This window comes from Halyomorpha halys, unplaced genomic scaffold (genome assembly GCF_000696795.3).
Source record: "Halyomorpha halys isolate HHAL.00 unplaced genomic scaffold, Hhal_1.1 Scaffold47.1, whole genome shotgun sequence".
Lineage (NCBI taxonomy): Eukaryota > Metazoa > Arthropoda > Insecta > Hemiptera > Pentatomidae > Halyomorpha > Halyomorpha halys.
Window position 1 is genome coordinate 1,896,439 of NW_027114806.1, and position 13,606 is coordinate 1,910,044.

General features: G+C 31.0%; 1 protein-coding gene across 4 annotated transcripts in view; it reads left to right on the forward strand.

Annotated features, from left to right (window-relative positions):
• LOC106689715 (UNC93-like protein) overlaps positions 1-13,606 on the forward strand; it is a 230,167-nt gene that overhangs the window by 184,282 nt on the left and 32,279 nt on the right. For all 4 annotated transcript variants that reach the window (XM_014434865.3, XM_067051915.1, XM_067051916.1 and 1 more), the window contains one exon: positions 2,864-3,080. In XM_014434865.3, the coding sequence (XP_014290351.1) occupies positions 2,864-3,080 (217 nt within the window). The remainder of the gene's footprint in view (positions 1-2,863; positions 3,081-13,606) is intronic.

Below are 13,606 nucleotides of genomic sequence, written 5' to 3' on the forward strand. Positions count from 1 at the left end.
TTCGGCTTTATCTTTGTCGGATGCTGCCCATGTGCTATCATTTCGTCGAAGGGGGTGGGAAATATGTTTGGTTTTTAGAATTTTTTTGGTCATGTTCCAGAGGGAAATGTCATGAGTAGAAAGGGAAGAGAGGTAGGAATTGAAGGACTTGTGCATAAAAATTAATATTTTATTTAAATTTTACGACATTCCTCCTTTCCCCCGATACAGGTTTGACAAAATAATCACAATTTAGAAAACTGACAATATGCTTTAATTTAGCAAGCAGTAAGATAATATAAAATACAGGGTTTGACCCATTGTCAGTTGGTAGTTTTGTCATATCGGTTTATTCCTGAGTATATCATTTCGAGAGTATGAAACTCAACGCTTGGATTTGAATAACTACAAGGAAATATGTAATTTATTTGGGAGTGAAAAATATAACTGTAACTGAATAGAATAAAAAAAAAAGAAAGAGAAGGAAAATTAATTAAAATAAAATTTTATCGTAGGAGTTTTACGAACTTTTTTCAGTGAATCTAAAAATACTATTCTTGCTTTCATATTCACTGTACTTTGTTAAATTAATTTCCATTATAAATATGTACGATGTACATACTTTATCTGTTTCTACGTGTTCAAATGCAAAACAATGTCAGTACACACATATTGTATACATCATAAAACTGTATCTTTTTTCTTTTCTGTTAATATTTTCCCTTAAAATATTTCTCCTTGAACCTCAGATTAATCGGTTATATGTTATAATAATATATACCAATTGAATATAATTTATTTATTTAAGAAGACTAAAGTAATTATCTAATTCTATCAGTACTAAAACAAATATTGGTTCATTCATTTCGATTATTTGTCATAATATAATAAATAAACACTTAACAGCGCTTTGTCAAATTTTGTTAATTAATAGCCCTAACAGCAACTTGTTAGAGTTGATTAACAGGCACTCTACAAACCTTACGGTTTTGTTTATGCAGTTCATTTTAGAGTTAGAATAGTCTTCAATAGTTTTATAAAAAAAAAAAATTGCTTGTGTTCGTTTTAAAAAAGTTTTAACTTCATTTATAAAATCCGATACCAAATATTTTAGTAAGGTAACAGTTTCTTTAATACTGATACAAATATCAAATGTCAAAGAACTATTGTGTCGGTATAACATGAAGGAAAGCATCTTACCGTGAAACTATAAGAAAAATATTCTTGTGAAAGAGTATTATGTTGTTGAATATTTAAGATTTATTCAAGCATTTAGTCTGGTATTCTATTGCAACTTTTTATATTATATAATATTTTTAAGAAATAGTTGGTTTTTAAATGTTATCAATCGGTTTAACATAGTATGTGTCAGAAAATGGTCAAAATTAATTGTGTTTTTCACACTGTAAAACATTTTGAAATTCTAACTTATGCTACAATTGCCGACATCCTTAGATTTAGAGTTAGCTTAAACCTAACCTAAAAAACTAAAAGTTTGATGGAGAACAACATTTATAAATCTATGTAGTGTTCGTCTGAGGGCAGACTAGACAATAACTTACCTCTGATAAGACCCAGGCGTGCAGCCGAGTCCGCTGGGTACCTTGTACTGTGGGACTCTAATGAGAGGAACTTGTAACTCATTGAATAACCTACGAGCATCCAATCCCTTCGAATAATAATGAGATAGAGCTCACCTCCCTCGGAGGTTTTAACCAAGACTTGAGTTCCTATAATCTTTGTATAATCCTAGAGGTGCTGAAATATGAGCAGTGTATAACGGTAAATGAAATTTCTTGGCATATTCGACCAATTAATTATATAACAACTACACGAAAATTTCTCCTTTGCTGAAAATTTATCAAGTACAAGTTTAGGGGACGAAAAACAATAGTAAGGGAAAATAGAAACTCTGTTATTCTATTATGTTTCTGACTCATATGAGCGATAGTTTTTTTTTTGTTTTATTTTTTAAATGGACTAGAGAATCGGGAACTTTAACCAAGTGAGGATTTCGGGCGCATAAGTAAGTGCTCCCCAGTGCTTTAAACAATGGAATTAGAAAATTTATTTTCTGATCAAATTAGGTATATAATCAGAATTAAACAATATATTTCTTTAAAGCAACAGTTTTTTGATAACTGGAATGTATTAAATTTAAAAATAAAAACACGCCAAGAGGTCGATTACAGGATTCAAAACGGCACTGCACAGAATTCGTGATATTTTTTGAGTATGTCGGTATTATATTGCGATTTTTTAGTGCTTCAAGGGTTTTTAGTTGTTCATACGTTTGTGGGACTTAGTAGGAAACGGATGTCTCAAATGTTAATAAACATTGAACTGATGGGTAAACGTCTGAGGGCCGTGTCAAGACCGATCTTTTAGATTTGAGTTTGGACTAGCATCACTGGACAGATGTATGTAAATAGCGACTGGTGGTATGTGGTAATGCCGACTTAAGCACCAACCAAATTTTTAATTTTCGATTTTGCAATTCATACTTATTTATAAGAAAATATGTGAATTATGATTTGTAAAATCATGCCATCGTGTTGCCTTATTCCGTGTCAGATGTTATTGATTGTTACTTATTTTTATGTATAAATGTATGATTTATATGTATAAATAGTTGACCTTAAAAATTGAGATGTAAGATGGTCAGGGTTGCAGTAAAAGAGAAACAAAAATAGTTTACAACTATTTTTGTTTTTCTTTTGACCGCAACCCTGACCATCTTCTTACATACAAATGATTTCACTTAATTTCAATTACAAATGACTATTATCAGAAGTTAAAGTATCCATTTCTGAGCTATCTAGCTTATACTATCTCAAATTGATATGGTATTATGGTTTCTATATTCATACTGTTTTCTGTGCAGTTTTCGGCTCCGGAGCTCACGGCGGTGGAGGATCAAGTGGCAACACCACTGAGAAGGCGTTAGAACTCTGCGGTGCAAACTTCTGTGTGATCGGAGGTGGCGGTGCCAACTTGGAACGTCCGCCTGAGAACCAGATCTACCTCATATCCAGCATCTATCTCGCTTGTATCATAGCTGCTGTGATCTTCATCATCATTCTAGTCGACCCCTTATCCAGGTAAGAGAGCAAAAATAAATACAAAATCTCTATGTTTGACAACACGGATGAGTTGTAGATTATACCCTTATTGTATAACCTATAAGATTGCATAACCTATAAGAATTTTCTTGAAGAGTATAACAATAAGCAATAAAATGCAAATCGACAAGATTAAAATACCAGATGGCATATATTAAAATAAACAAGTTAGATGTTATGAATACCAACAGGAAAACTATCTTACCTATGAATAGATTTCTTTTTTTAGAGTTGTAAGTAACCATCGATACCATATTAAAGAAAAATAAGTAAATACATAAAATAAAATAATATAAGTAAAATATATATTACAAAAAAAAATTGGATTTATAAATTAAAGTATAGCAAAATAAATAAGAAATCAAGATAATAAAAATAAGTTAAGAGAGTAAAATAAATCAATAAGAACGGAATTAGTATATATATTTCGTTCCTTTCTTTGAAACCATGGAAACGTAAAGTTAAAAACATTTCTTCGAATGCAACAAGTTGAAAGAATGATATTACTTTACCCTCGGCTTTTACAGAAAAAACATGAACATTATTATATATATGTGTGTTTTTTTAAGTATAATTTAAAATACTAAAATCATATATTAATTATCATTAGTCTTAGTTTCATTATCCAATACTTTATTAACTTAGTACATCAGATTTAAATGAAATCTCTTCATTCATAAATGATACCGGAAATGTGATATCTAAAGTCTCTAAACTTTCAGTGGCTCTCCTAATAAATATCTTACCATAATTTAAGCATTGAAGGACTTTAACATTAATATATTAAGATCACGATTTATTTTGTATAAGCAAACTTGATGGAATAATCAATCCAGTGTTAAATTAACTACAAATCAGTATTCGAGAACCGTTTTACTACTAATATGGAAACAGAAATAACTAGTAAATCATTTACACTACTCGCAGTGAGTAAGGTCATCAGCTGAAATGACTCGAGTGTGTAAGGTGATCTGTTGGAAGATCTCCTCGCCTGGAATTGGAGGCATTGAAATCACCGGCTTCATTTCGAGAGACATCAACGGGTGGTAGAGTTGGTGACATACCAAATATCTGATCACTCTGAAGTAACAGCAATAAATTGTTTTCTTGTGCCGCAGTAGTTTTTAGGAGAGGGCGGGAAAACCTCTTGGACACTCTTCTCATTAAATAAATGGACACGAATATTAGAGAGAGAAAACCCTAGCGGAGAAGCGAGAGGATGGCTGACCACATCACCTTTCCATACAACCATTGACTAAAAAATTAGCATTTCAAAAAACATAAAAAATCATTTGTCTTAAAGATTATTTCATAGAGAATGGTTGGGACTATGTTAAATTATAATCCATAATCATTTCTAAATAATATTTGTTAAAATGAGATCATTATTTTTGTAAAATTGTATTACTCATTTATTTTTGCAAGACTTTTGAAAAACAAATGGAATTCATTTTACTTTACGTAATATCACAGATTAAAAATTACCATATGACTTTTTTTATGATTTCAGCAATGAGAAATAAATTTCAATCAGGAAAAACCACCGGATTACAGTAGATGCTGTTGGATTTGATTTCGTAAACTAATATATTAGCACTAAATAATTCACATCTGAATTTTCATAAGAAAATTATTTTAGTGTAATTATGTGTTAACATTTTCAAGATTGAGTCATGAATTTTATTAGTTAAAATTAGAGCTCGGTAAAAAAAAGTTATAAATAAAACTAAAAAATGATCATGAATACAATTTTCATCTATTAATTAAAAATTGTATCCATGGATGTATGCATGAATTTAGTGACATGGCTCAACCTAATTTTTTTTTCTCAACTCAGGAAAAAATAATATGAGACATAAACCAAGTAAAGATAAAAATAACAAAATTACACTGAACAAAATTGGAGAAAAGAAATTGAATATAATTAGAGGTAATAACAGATGATTGGATTATGTTTGGTCACTGCCGTTCAGACACAATTAGAAACACTTATCTCCCAAAGTATAGTCAATTCTTGGAATAGCTACTCTATATATAGACCTCTTCTTGTTCAATGCTTTTTCTGGGGTAAAAATGTTTTTTTTAATGCTATATGTAAACTTCGAACTGAATATTATACGTACAATAATATAGGCTTGGCGAACCAGAAAGTTCGATGCCGAAATCACCAATCGCTGGTCTATACATAATTGTCCAATGACGCCCATTTAAACCTAAATCCACAAGATTAGTCCTGACCCAATTCTTCCACAGACATTTCGGTTAAACACTAGGACGTTTACTAGTCAGATCAGAGCTTATTACCTATTTAGGAATCCGTTCGTTACTAAGCCCTTCTTAATTGCTGAAATGCTATCACCTGAATTATGTTTACCGGGTGTAGTTCCTTCAATTCGTTCAACGTTGTGTAGCCTACTAAATTATCCGGTCAACTCATCCTCTTCTGTTAAAATCCTTTATTTTCAATAATAAACCGTAACAGGCAGTAAAAAAAAATAGCAAATTACTATTGATAGGCTTTTCGATAGTGAAAAATATCGATACCAGCTAACTACCGCCAACCTTAGATAGCCCTATCTTCCTGTCATACTTGGAGTACGTAAGGACGTTCAATACAATTAACTTAAAAACATTATTTGTAATGTGAAACTGAATTATATAGAAACTATTAAAGGGGATTATTGAGCATTAATATTATTAAGATGGGTGACGTCGATTCTGAGCTGCTGAGAGGCTTGACGACCTGCCATACTCCGAAGGTGTGGTTTGCGAGCAACAAGTAGGTCTTCTTTCTTCAGGTCTGCTCTAGCTAGCTAGAACCGGCTCCTTCTTTCCCCACCCCTCTGCAGCTGTATTATAATTATATTCCGTTAACTGCTCCCCTTTCAGTTGCTTCGGACTGATCCTGCTAAATTTAGGTGATCTCTTACCTTGGGAGTACTTGGTAAAAGTAAAACGCTCTTCAAAATTGGAACGGAGGAAGCAACCCGGGAATAAGCGATGGAGTTATAAAGGATATATTTGTTATGGACAGATCCTATCTTCATTTTTCATTTGAGATAATTTTTAAGATAAAAATAATTTATCCGTTTAATACAGATTCGATATTTTGAAAGTAAATATTTAGTACAAAATTGCAAAACATCTGGTTTGTTCTTATGAAAAATCCTCAACTGGTATTACCTAAATCAGAATTAATTTATTAATACCCATTCTCGAACAATAACAAATGCAAAATCAAACACCAAGTCTTTACTTAGTTTTGACTGTCAGGAACGGTTCTGAACATGGCGTTTTTGCGGGTCCGGATAAATGTTCTACAGTTTTATTATTGCTGCCGGAATCGTCGGATGAGTGTACAGGGTATTCATCTGCCATTTTTCTGACTGGCATACCATTTCTTTGCAGCTAAAACCACATCATTTTAAAGAAATAGTAGCCCACTGATGTTTAATTGAATTTCTTATCTTCATTAAGAAACGAGGAATTCCTTGACATACAATGGGTCTGCAACCGGCGTACTGACAGAAAGTTCATAAAAAAGAACATAGAAAATATGCGTTATTATAGATTTAACTGAATTCCTTGAATATACTTTCGAAGAACTGGACACAAAAATTACTTTAGTATACATTATAGAATTTTTTATTTTCAAATAGAAATTAATTATTAACCATTTAAAAAATTGAGAGGAGGTAGCTTAATTTTGCCTGGTTTTTAAATTTACCAACATATACAACGTAACCTAAGAGACTAAAAGGTCTACAGCGACCAGTTCGGTCCCAAAGTGCAGCAAATTTAATGTAGTTTATAAATGGAATGAGTAATATGTGTCTCCAATTGCTCCATGATTGTTAAATTGTTGAAAAATGCGATTTTTAATAGTTTTTCCCATTTTAATGATGAAGGAGCAATATATTATCCTATACACATATAAACTAGATTAAATTGTTTACGATTTGGGACTAAACTGGTATCTGTAGACCTGATAATCTTTGAGATATAAGTTCCTGATGATATGACTCCTAAACTATCACAATGATTCTCCATCCGAATTCAGAATTAATTAACAACTATGAATCTGTCAGTAATCAGTTATAAATAGGCTCGAAATTATTTTCACATTTCGCGTTCCTGAAATATTAAATTATTAGTGATTTCGACGTCTTCGAACGTCTAATGTTCTTCTTGATATTTTTTTTTAACTTTTGTTTATTGGCTATATCTCCTTTTTAAGTAATTCCCGGCTATAAATCCTAACAACGATTCTTTCGATGTTATTATGATAGATTTATCCAATGGATAAGGACTCCAGGCAGGATGCTGGAGGAACATCAACGGCATGGTAACGGACCTTTTATCTCGCTAAGGTTTCGAAAACGGGGTTCGGTTCAAGCTGCTTTCATATTAGAACTAGAGACCTAGCACTAAAAAATACTATTTCCTGTAAGGAGTAGGTTTACTGTTATTATGGAGCTATATATTAGTATTTAAGATCCTGATCCTTTTTTAAACCTTCGTTTAAGTATCTATTTCTTATCGAACCTGATTAGCAAACATTTAAATGATATTATATTTGGGAATTTTTATTCATAAAAGTTAGCACTATTAACGCTTACATAGAACTGGTTGTATAAAACTGGCATTAACTAGTTTTAAAAAAAATTATAAAATCTGTGTCCACAATACGCAGGTTACTACCGCTGATAAAGTTCACAGTTAATATTGAAAGCTATTGAAAACATTACCAATTTTGTCTTTAAACATTCTTGGAAACATAATCCTCTCTGAATGTGTACAGATCCCAATTTGCAAAATCAATGATTTTTCTTATTTCAAGAATTGAAATATTTCAATTATACTGTCAAAAATAGAGCTGTGACTATTATTGGATTCTATATATTATCAATGCTGACTTTAGTGTCCGATGAACGTGATCTGGCATCAGAGTCATCCTCTCTTGACTTGCATAGAAATTCTTTTCCGACAGTTCAATTACATTCGAAATCAATGTCATTACCTTGGCATGATTTCGCTTGGTTTGGACAGGAAATACTATATCTCTATCCTCAATCGGCTGATATTATGAATAATTGCAGGCTAGATTTTTTTATAGTAAATATATAGTATTTTTAAAACCGGTCGTTTTATAAAAATGGAATGAGTGTAATTATGGATTTTATTGTGTATAATTATTTTTAAAAAACCTTTTTTAGGATAGGATTTTATTAGTCCATACTAGAAATGGAATGTTGGATACTTTTATCTCAATTGTTCTCAGCCCATAGAAATATGTGGATTACATAACCGGAAATTTAATCAACTTTGTTTCCTCTTTATTCCTTACTTGGGAGAAGAGGATCCCCTCACGAGAAAAAGTTGAAAATAAGGTAGCTTAAAAGTGCATTTTAAGTAACTTAGATTGTTCTTTAAACTGTCAAAACCTATCAGCTTGAAACCAAACATCAGGAAAAATAATTCATAAAATATGAATGAATAAAATATACAATTAATCTTCACAACTATGTGTAACCAAGTATAGTTAGCTGGATGGTAAGTGGAGGAAATAAAAATAAAATACTACAGATATTCGACAATCGGTTTTGATTTCACATTAAGGTTAAATGTTTAGAGGTAAAATAAAAACTAAATGATTTAAGCTATTTAAGGCTGCGATAAAAAAAACTTTTCTTCCTTTAACTGAGTTCACTGAATTCTTACTACTTTTATAGCAAGCTAATTGACTCATTGGTTCAATTTCTGCTTCACCTACTCATCTCTAGTCCATATTTCAGCTATGCACACATAAAAACAGCAGATTATGGACAGCTCTCATTAATTTCAAATAAATGTCCTATAATGATTCCTGGAATATTTATCAAGTTGAATAATTTTGAATGGCCGGCGACGGGAAGGTACCCTGCCTGGTCGAACTAACAGTACCGAACTCTGAAAGCCGGTTTCGTTGGTTTTATTGCAAGCTCACATCCGCCCATCGGCCCGGCAAATTGCTAGGTAGATTTGAAACTGAGCGATTCTGTATGAAATGATTCGAAAGACTAATTAAGCGTACTTTTATTTTCAGGACGAATAAGGATTTTTTATACATTTTTTTGGAAATAATTTTGAAATTATAAATTAAATATCTTATTTTTCTTTATTACTATTATTATTATTATTTTTACAAAAGACATACTTCACTATATAGCAAAAAGTTGACTACAACATATGCTCCTGGTACATGTAGTTTCTTAGAAATAAAATATAATCAGTTAAAAAAAAAATTCTTTATTGGAAGACCTGTATAAGAAAAAAATAAAGAAAAGGTTAATATTTTAAGTTATATTGAAAAGTCCCTGCCTTCGATACATTGTTTATTTATAAATTTTCAAACATTCATCTTCAGTTTCAATTGACAACAGATCACTCACTGCACAGTGTATAGTCTATTTACAATTAAAAATTTCAATCTGTTTATCCGGCAGAACTAATTAGGTACACGGCTTCAACATTAATCAAAAGAAATATTACGGAAGGAGAAAAAATAACTGGACAAAACGATTAACGACCTACTCCCAGATTCCTTAGATTATCTCTCCATACGCCGTTGTTGGGGACAGTGGCTGCTATAGGTTAGGTCTACAAATATGTGTAAATACTTAAATTTCCTTTAATAAATCCATTAAATTTCAAAAATATAAACTATTTTATGGAATCATGGCTGAATATTTGAGAATGAATCAAAGTATGAAAGACGTTAAAAAACGGATCAAATCTACATTCAGGTACACTATATTAATTTTTAATCCGTTGAACGACATTTCTATGACACAAGAAATATCAAATCAATTAACAATAAATCGATTGTATACATTGAAAAAGCATTTTCAATAAATATTCATTAGTTTCTATTTTTACATTCCTTCCACTACAAGGTAAGGGAAGTATTGCCAAATCGATTCATATTTTTGATGTGCAGTTCTCAACGATTTATTTCTAGGTCCAAAAAAAACATTTTCAGCCATTGGACCGTGAGTGTAAACCATGATTATCTTCAGAATGGGTGTACAAATTTTGTCACTTCTTTTTTTTCCCTAGTTTTTTGGCCCTGAACCACGTATACCAAATCAGATATACTGCTCGCAAACAATAATTACTATGATATGCGTGAAAAACTTGTTTTTTCTAAAAACTAACGCCTGAGCGGCTCTAAAAAAAAAAAAAAATTGGGTCCCATCGAGCCTATATTAAAAAAGATATGATTAATTGAACTTCAGATGCATTTTATGGATGTTTCTATGAAAATTCGTTTACGTTTTACTTAATTTCAACAATTCGAAAATCATATATCTATCGGAAAACTCAAGATTCCGGTTTATTAATAAATTATATAATAAGCTTAATTAAAAAAAAAACTTAAACAAGCCAATACGAACGAAAATACATTAAACATTTTTTAATTTACTTGGAAGTCAAATTGTTAAGCAAAGTCCTAGATACATATTTATATTACTTTATTAATAATGTTCTGGGTACTTTATAATATATTTTACTACAGATTTTATTTTTTTGTAGCTTCAAAATAATATTTATTTTATGTCTTAGTATGAAATTAATTTTAATTCGCTTGTCACTAGATCGAATCAGTATCATTTTTTTGCTTGGGATCGTAACTGGGTGAAGTTATAATCATTTAAATTAAATCTGTTTGTGGTAAGTGTGGTTATTTGTAATGAATAATGTTTGGAAATAAATAAAGATAAAATATATAAATTTATTTCTAGTGGTACAACAGGTAATATCGCTTTACAATACAAAGAAATATTTTTGAATTAGCACAAATTTATTAACAGTGTTGAAGTTTGGAGAGTAAAATATCTGAAACAAAGTGAATCAAATCACGATTTAAGGCTGACATAAACTACTCGATAAATAACTACTGACTAGGAACAGAAACACTGAAGGACCTTTTAAGTCGTGGGGTAAACAATTTACAACCCAGTAGCTTCAAAACTGGCACGACAGGATTAGTACCGGTTTCCTGGAAAATATATGTACAGTTCTGCGATTAGGAACGTTCTTATATGATTATTTTACGAAATTTTAATGGCAACATCAAAGTAGTGTCCAATTCTACTAATGATTTTTATAAATATATGTTAATCCTATTTCTAATATACGACAGTAATAAAAAAATTGCATTAGTCGAAGCCGACTTCGCAGTTTCGCTCATCCAAGTAATAGAGAGGGTTAGAAAGAGTAAAATATGTAGGAGTATGGTAAGCGAAAAAGGGTGAGGTCATGAAAGAAAGGCTCCCATTGGTCGAAGAGTCGTGACGTAAGCCGTAGTCGAGGACGGGAGGTCACGGCTCAGCACAGCAAGGACACTCGGCACCATCCTTCCCTTCAGCAAAAAATCTTAGGATTTATACAATTTATTAAAACTAAAACTAATTATTTAATTAAAAACATTGCTAATAATCATAAAAGGCTCAGAAAGTTTCTAACCTTGAATACCTTTTAGCATTAACCTTTCTCTTCGGTGTGGGAATTTGCTTCAATTATTAAAATATTTATGTAATAGAGGTCAACGTAAAATTATGATTCATATTTAGTATCCTTCTGTTTGCACATGAACGTTCTGTCACCGGAATTGAAAGTGTTACAAATAGAGATTTAAAAAAAAAAATACAACTTTATTAATTTCATTTAACATAATAATATATTTAGAGAACCCAAAGGTTCCATGCCGACACCACCAGTCGCTACACACATCTACCTAATGACGCAGAGGTAGTTAAGCGACTGCCTCATGACTGTAGCGGTGCCAGGGAGTTAACTGTTTTTATTTCTGTGACGGTCCTACGAAATGAAGACTTGGCCCCACACCATGTTTAGAACAGGTTTATTACCTATAGACTACCTCTCCCTTTCTCCTCGTATGTAAGGAATGACAAAGGAATAAAAAAAAGTTCTTTCAATTCAATGTTGTGTAGCCTTCTGAATCCTCCGATTAACCTTATTTTTATTTTACGTAATACTTTATTTTTAAAGCCTCTGTGGCGGTGTTCTTCCCTTAGTGTAAGATACCACGTTTCGCATCCATAAAGAACAGTGGGAACGATAATAGTTTTGTAAATTCTAACTTTTAAGTGTCTGCATATAGAAGCCGCAAACTAAGCAAGTTCTAAATTGAAAAATAACAATAAAGTAAACAAAAACCAACAAAGGATGCTATTTTAAGTAAAAATAGAAAATCAATTCACGGCTGCTTTTATTTTTAAAACCTGAAAAAAATTAATAAATGAAATTTCTTTTACTGGAACCCCTTTACAAAGAATCATAAAAACTAATTTATGTTGACGACGTGTATAAAAGACCAATTTCCTTCCCCTGAGCCATCGAGCCGACCACGTAACCCTCCAAATTGATTAAATTGAAACGACAATAGGCAGAGCTTTTTCTTTCGGATTCGGAGAAAACTGCTTCAACAAGTCTTGACTTAATTACGTATTGCAACCTTGAGATAAATTGCTAAAAACTTGTGTCCTCCAACTCCGGAACGAATTGGCGAAACTCTGACTCATCTGCGAAGAGATATAAAAACAAGAATGTTACACGGACCGTAAAAGTGAGATAAGTAAAGAAGGAGCTTTTTGTTTGTTTCAAAGTAACACTAAATTTAGAAGAAAAAACGAAACAAAAACCTTTTGCAATTGTTACATCAAGACAACATTTTTTTTCTTTTTAAAATCCTCTTCAATCTAATAACACTTAGTGAGTAACAGTACAAGTAATTTTAGTAAATTACGTATTCTCTTAGGATTCTCACCCTCCACTTCCTGTCCCATTCAAGATTCTAAACCTATTATTATTTTAAATAATTACTTAGTCATTTTATTTTATTTTCATTGGAGAAAAAGAACATCAGATAATATAATAACTCTATAAGCTAAAATCAATACCAATTATTTTAAATTTAGGTAAATAAAAATTAATAGATCATCATACAATCTAAACAAATATGAAGAGTTTTAAATTAAAAATTAATACATCAATTCCCGAAAAGTAATGATTTCTTTGACTAATAAAAATTCTACAGAAAAAAAATTATTAAAATAATTTAAAAATATCGAGTCGAATAGCTGTTCGATGTATCTTATAAGATACTAAATTCTACATATATAGACAGACGAACAAATAAACAAAACTTTATTAGATTGCCTTTTGACAAAATTTAAATTTGAAACAGCATTACATAAAGTAATAAAAAAAAAATACATAATCATGTTCCAGAATAAACCTTTGATGTTAGTGAAACTAAGACTTTTTTTTATAAGGATTTTTTTCTATTATTTTTGATATTATGATTCTCCTCTTGTGAGATAGGGACATGTCGTACATAATATACTAATATAAGTAATATACTCGCGATAAGAATTTTTTTTCTAAATTTTAATTTTAAACTGTAATATTGAACCGTCTAACATATTAGCTATTAGTAT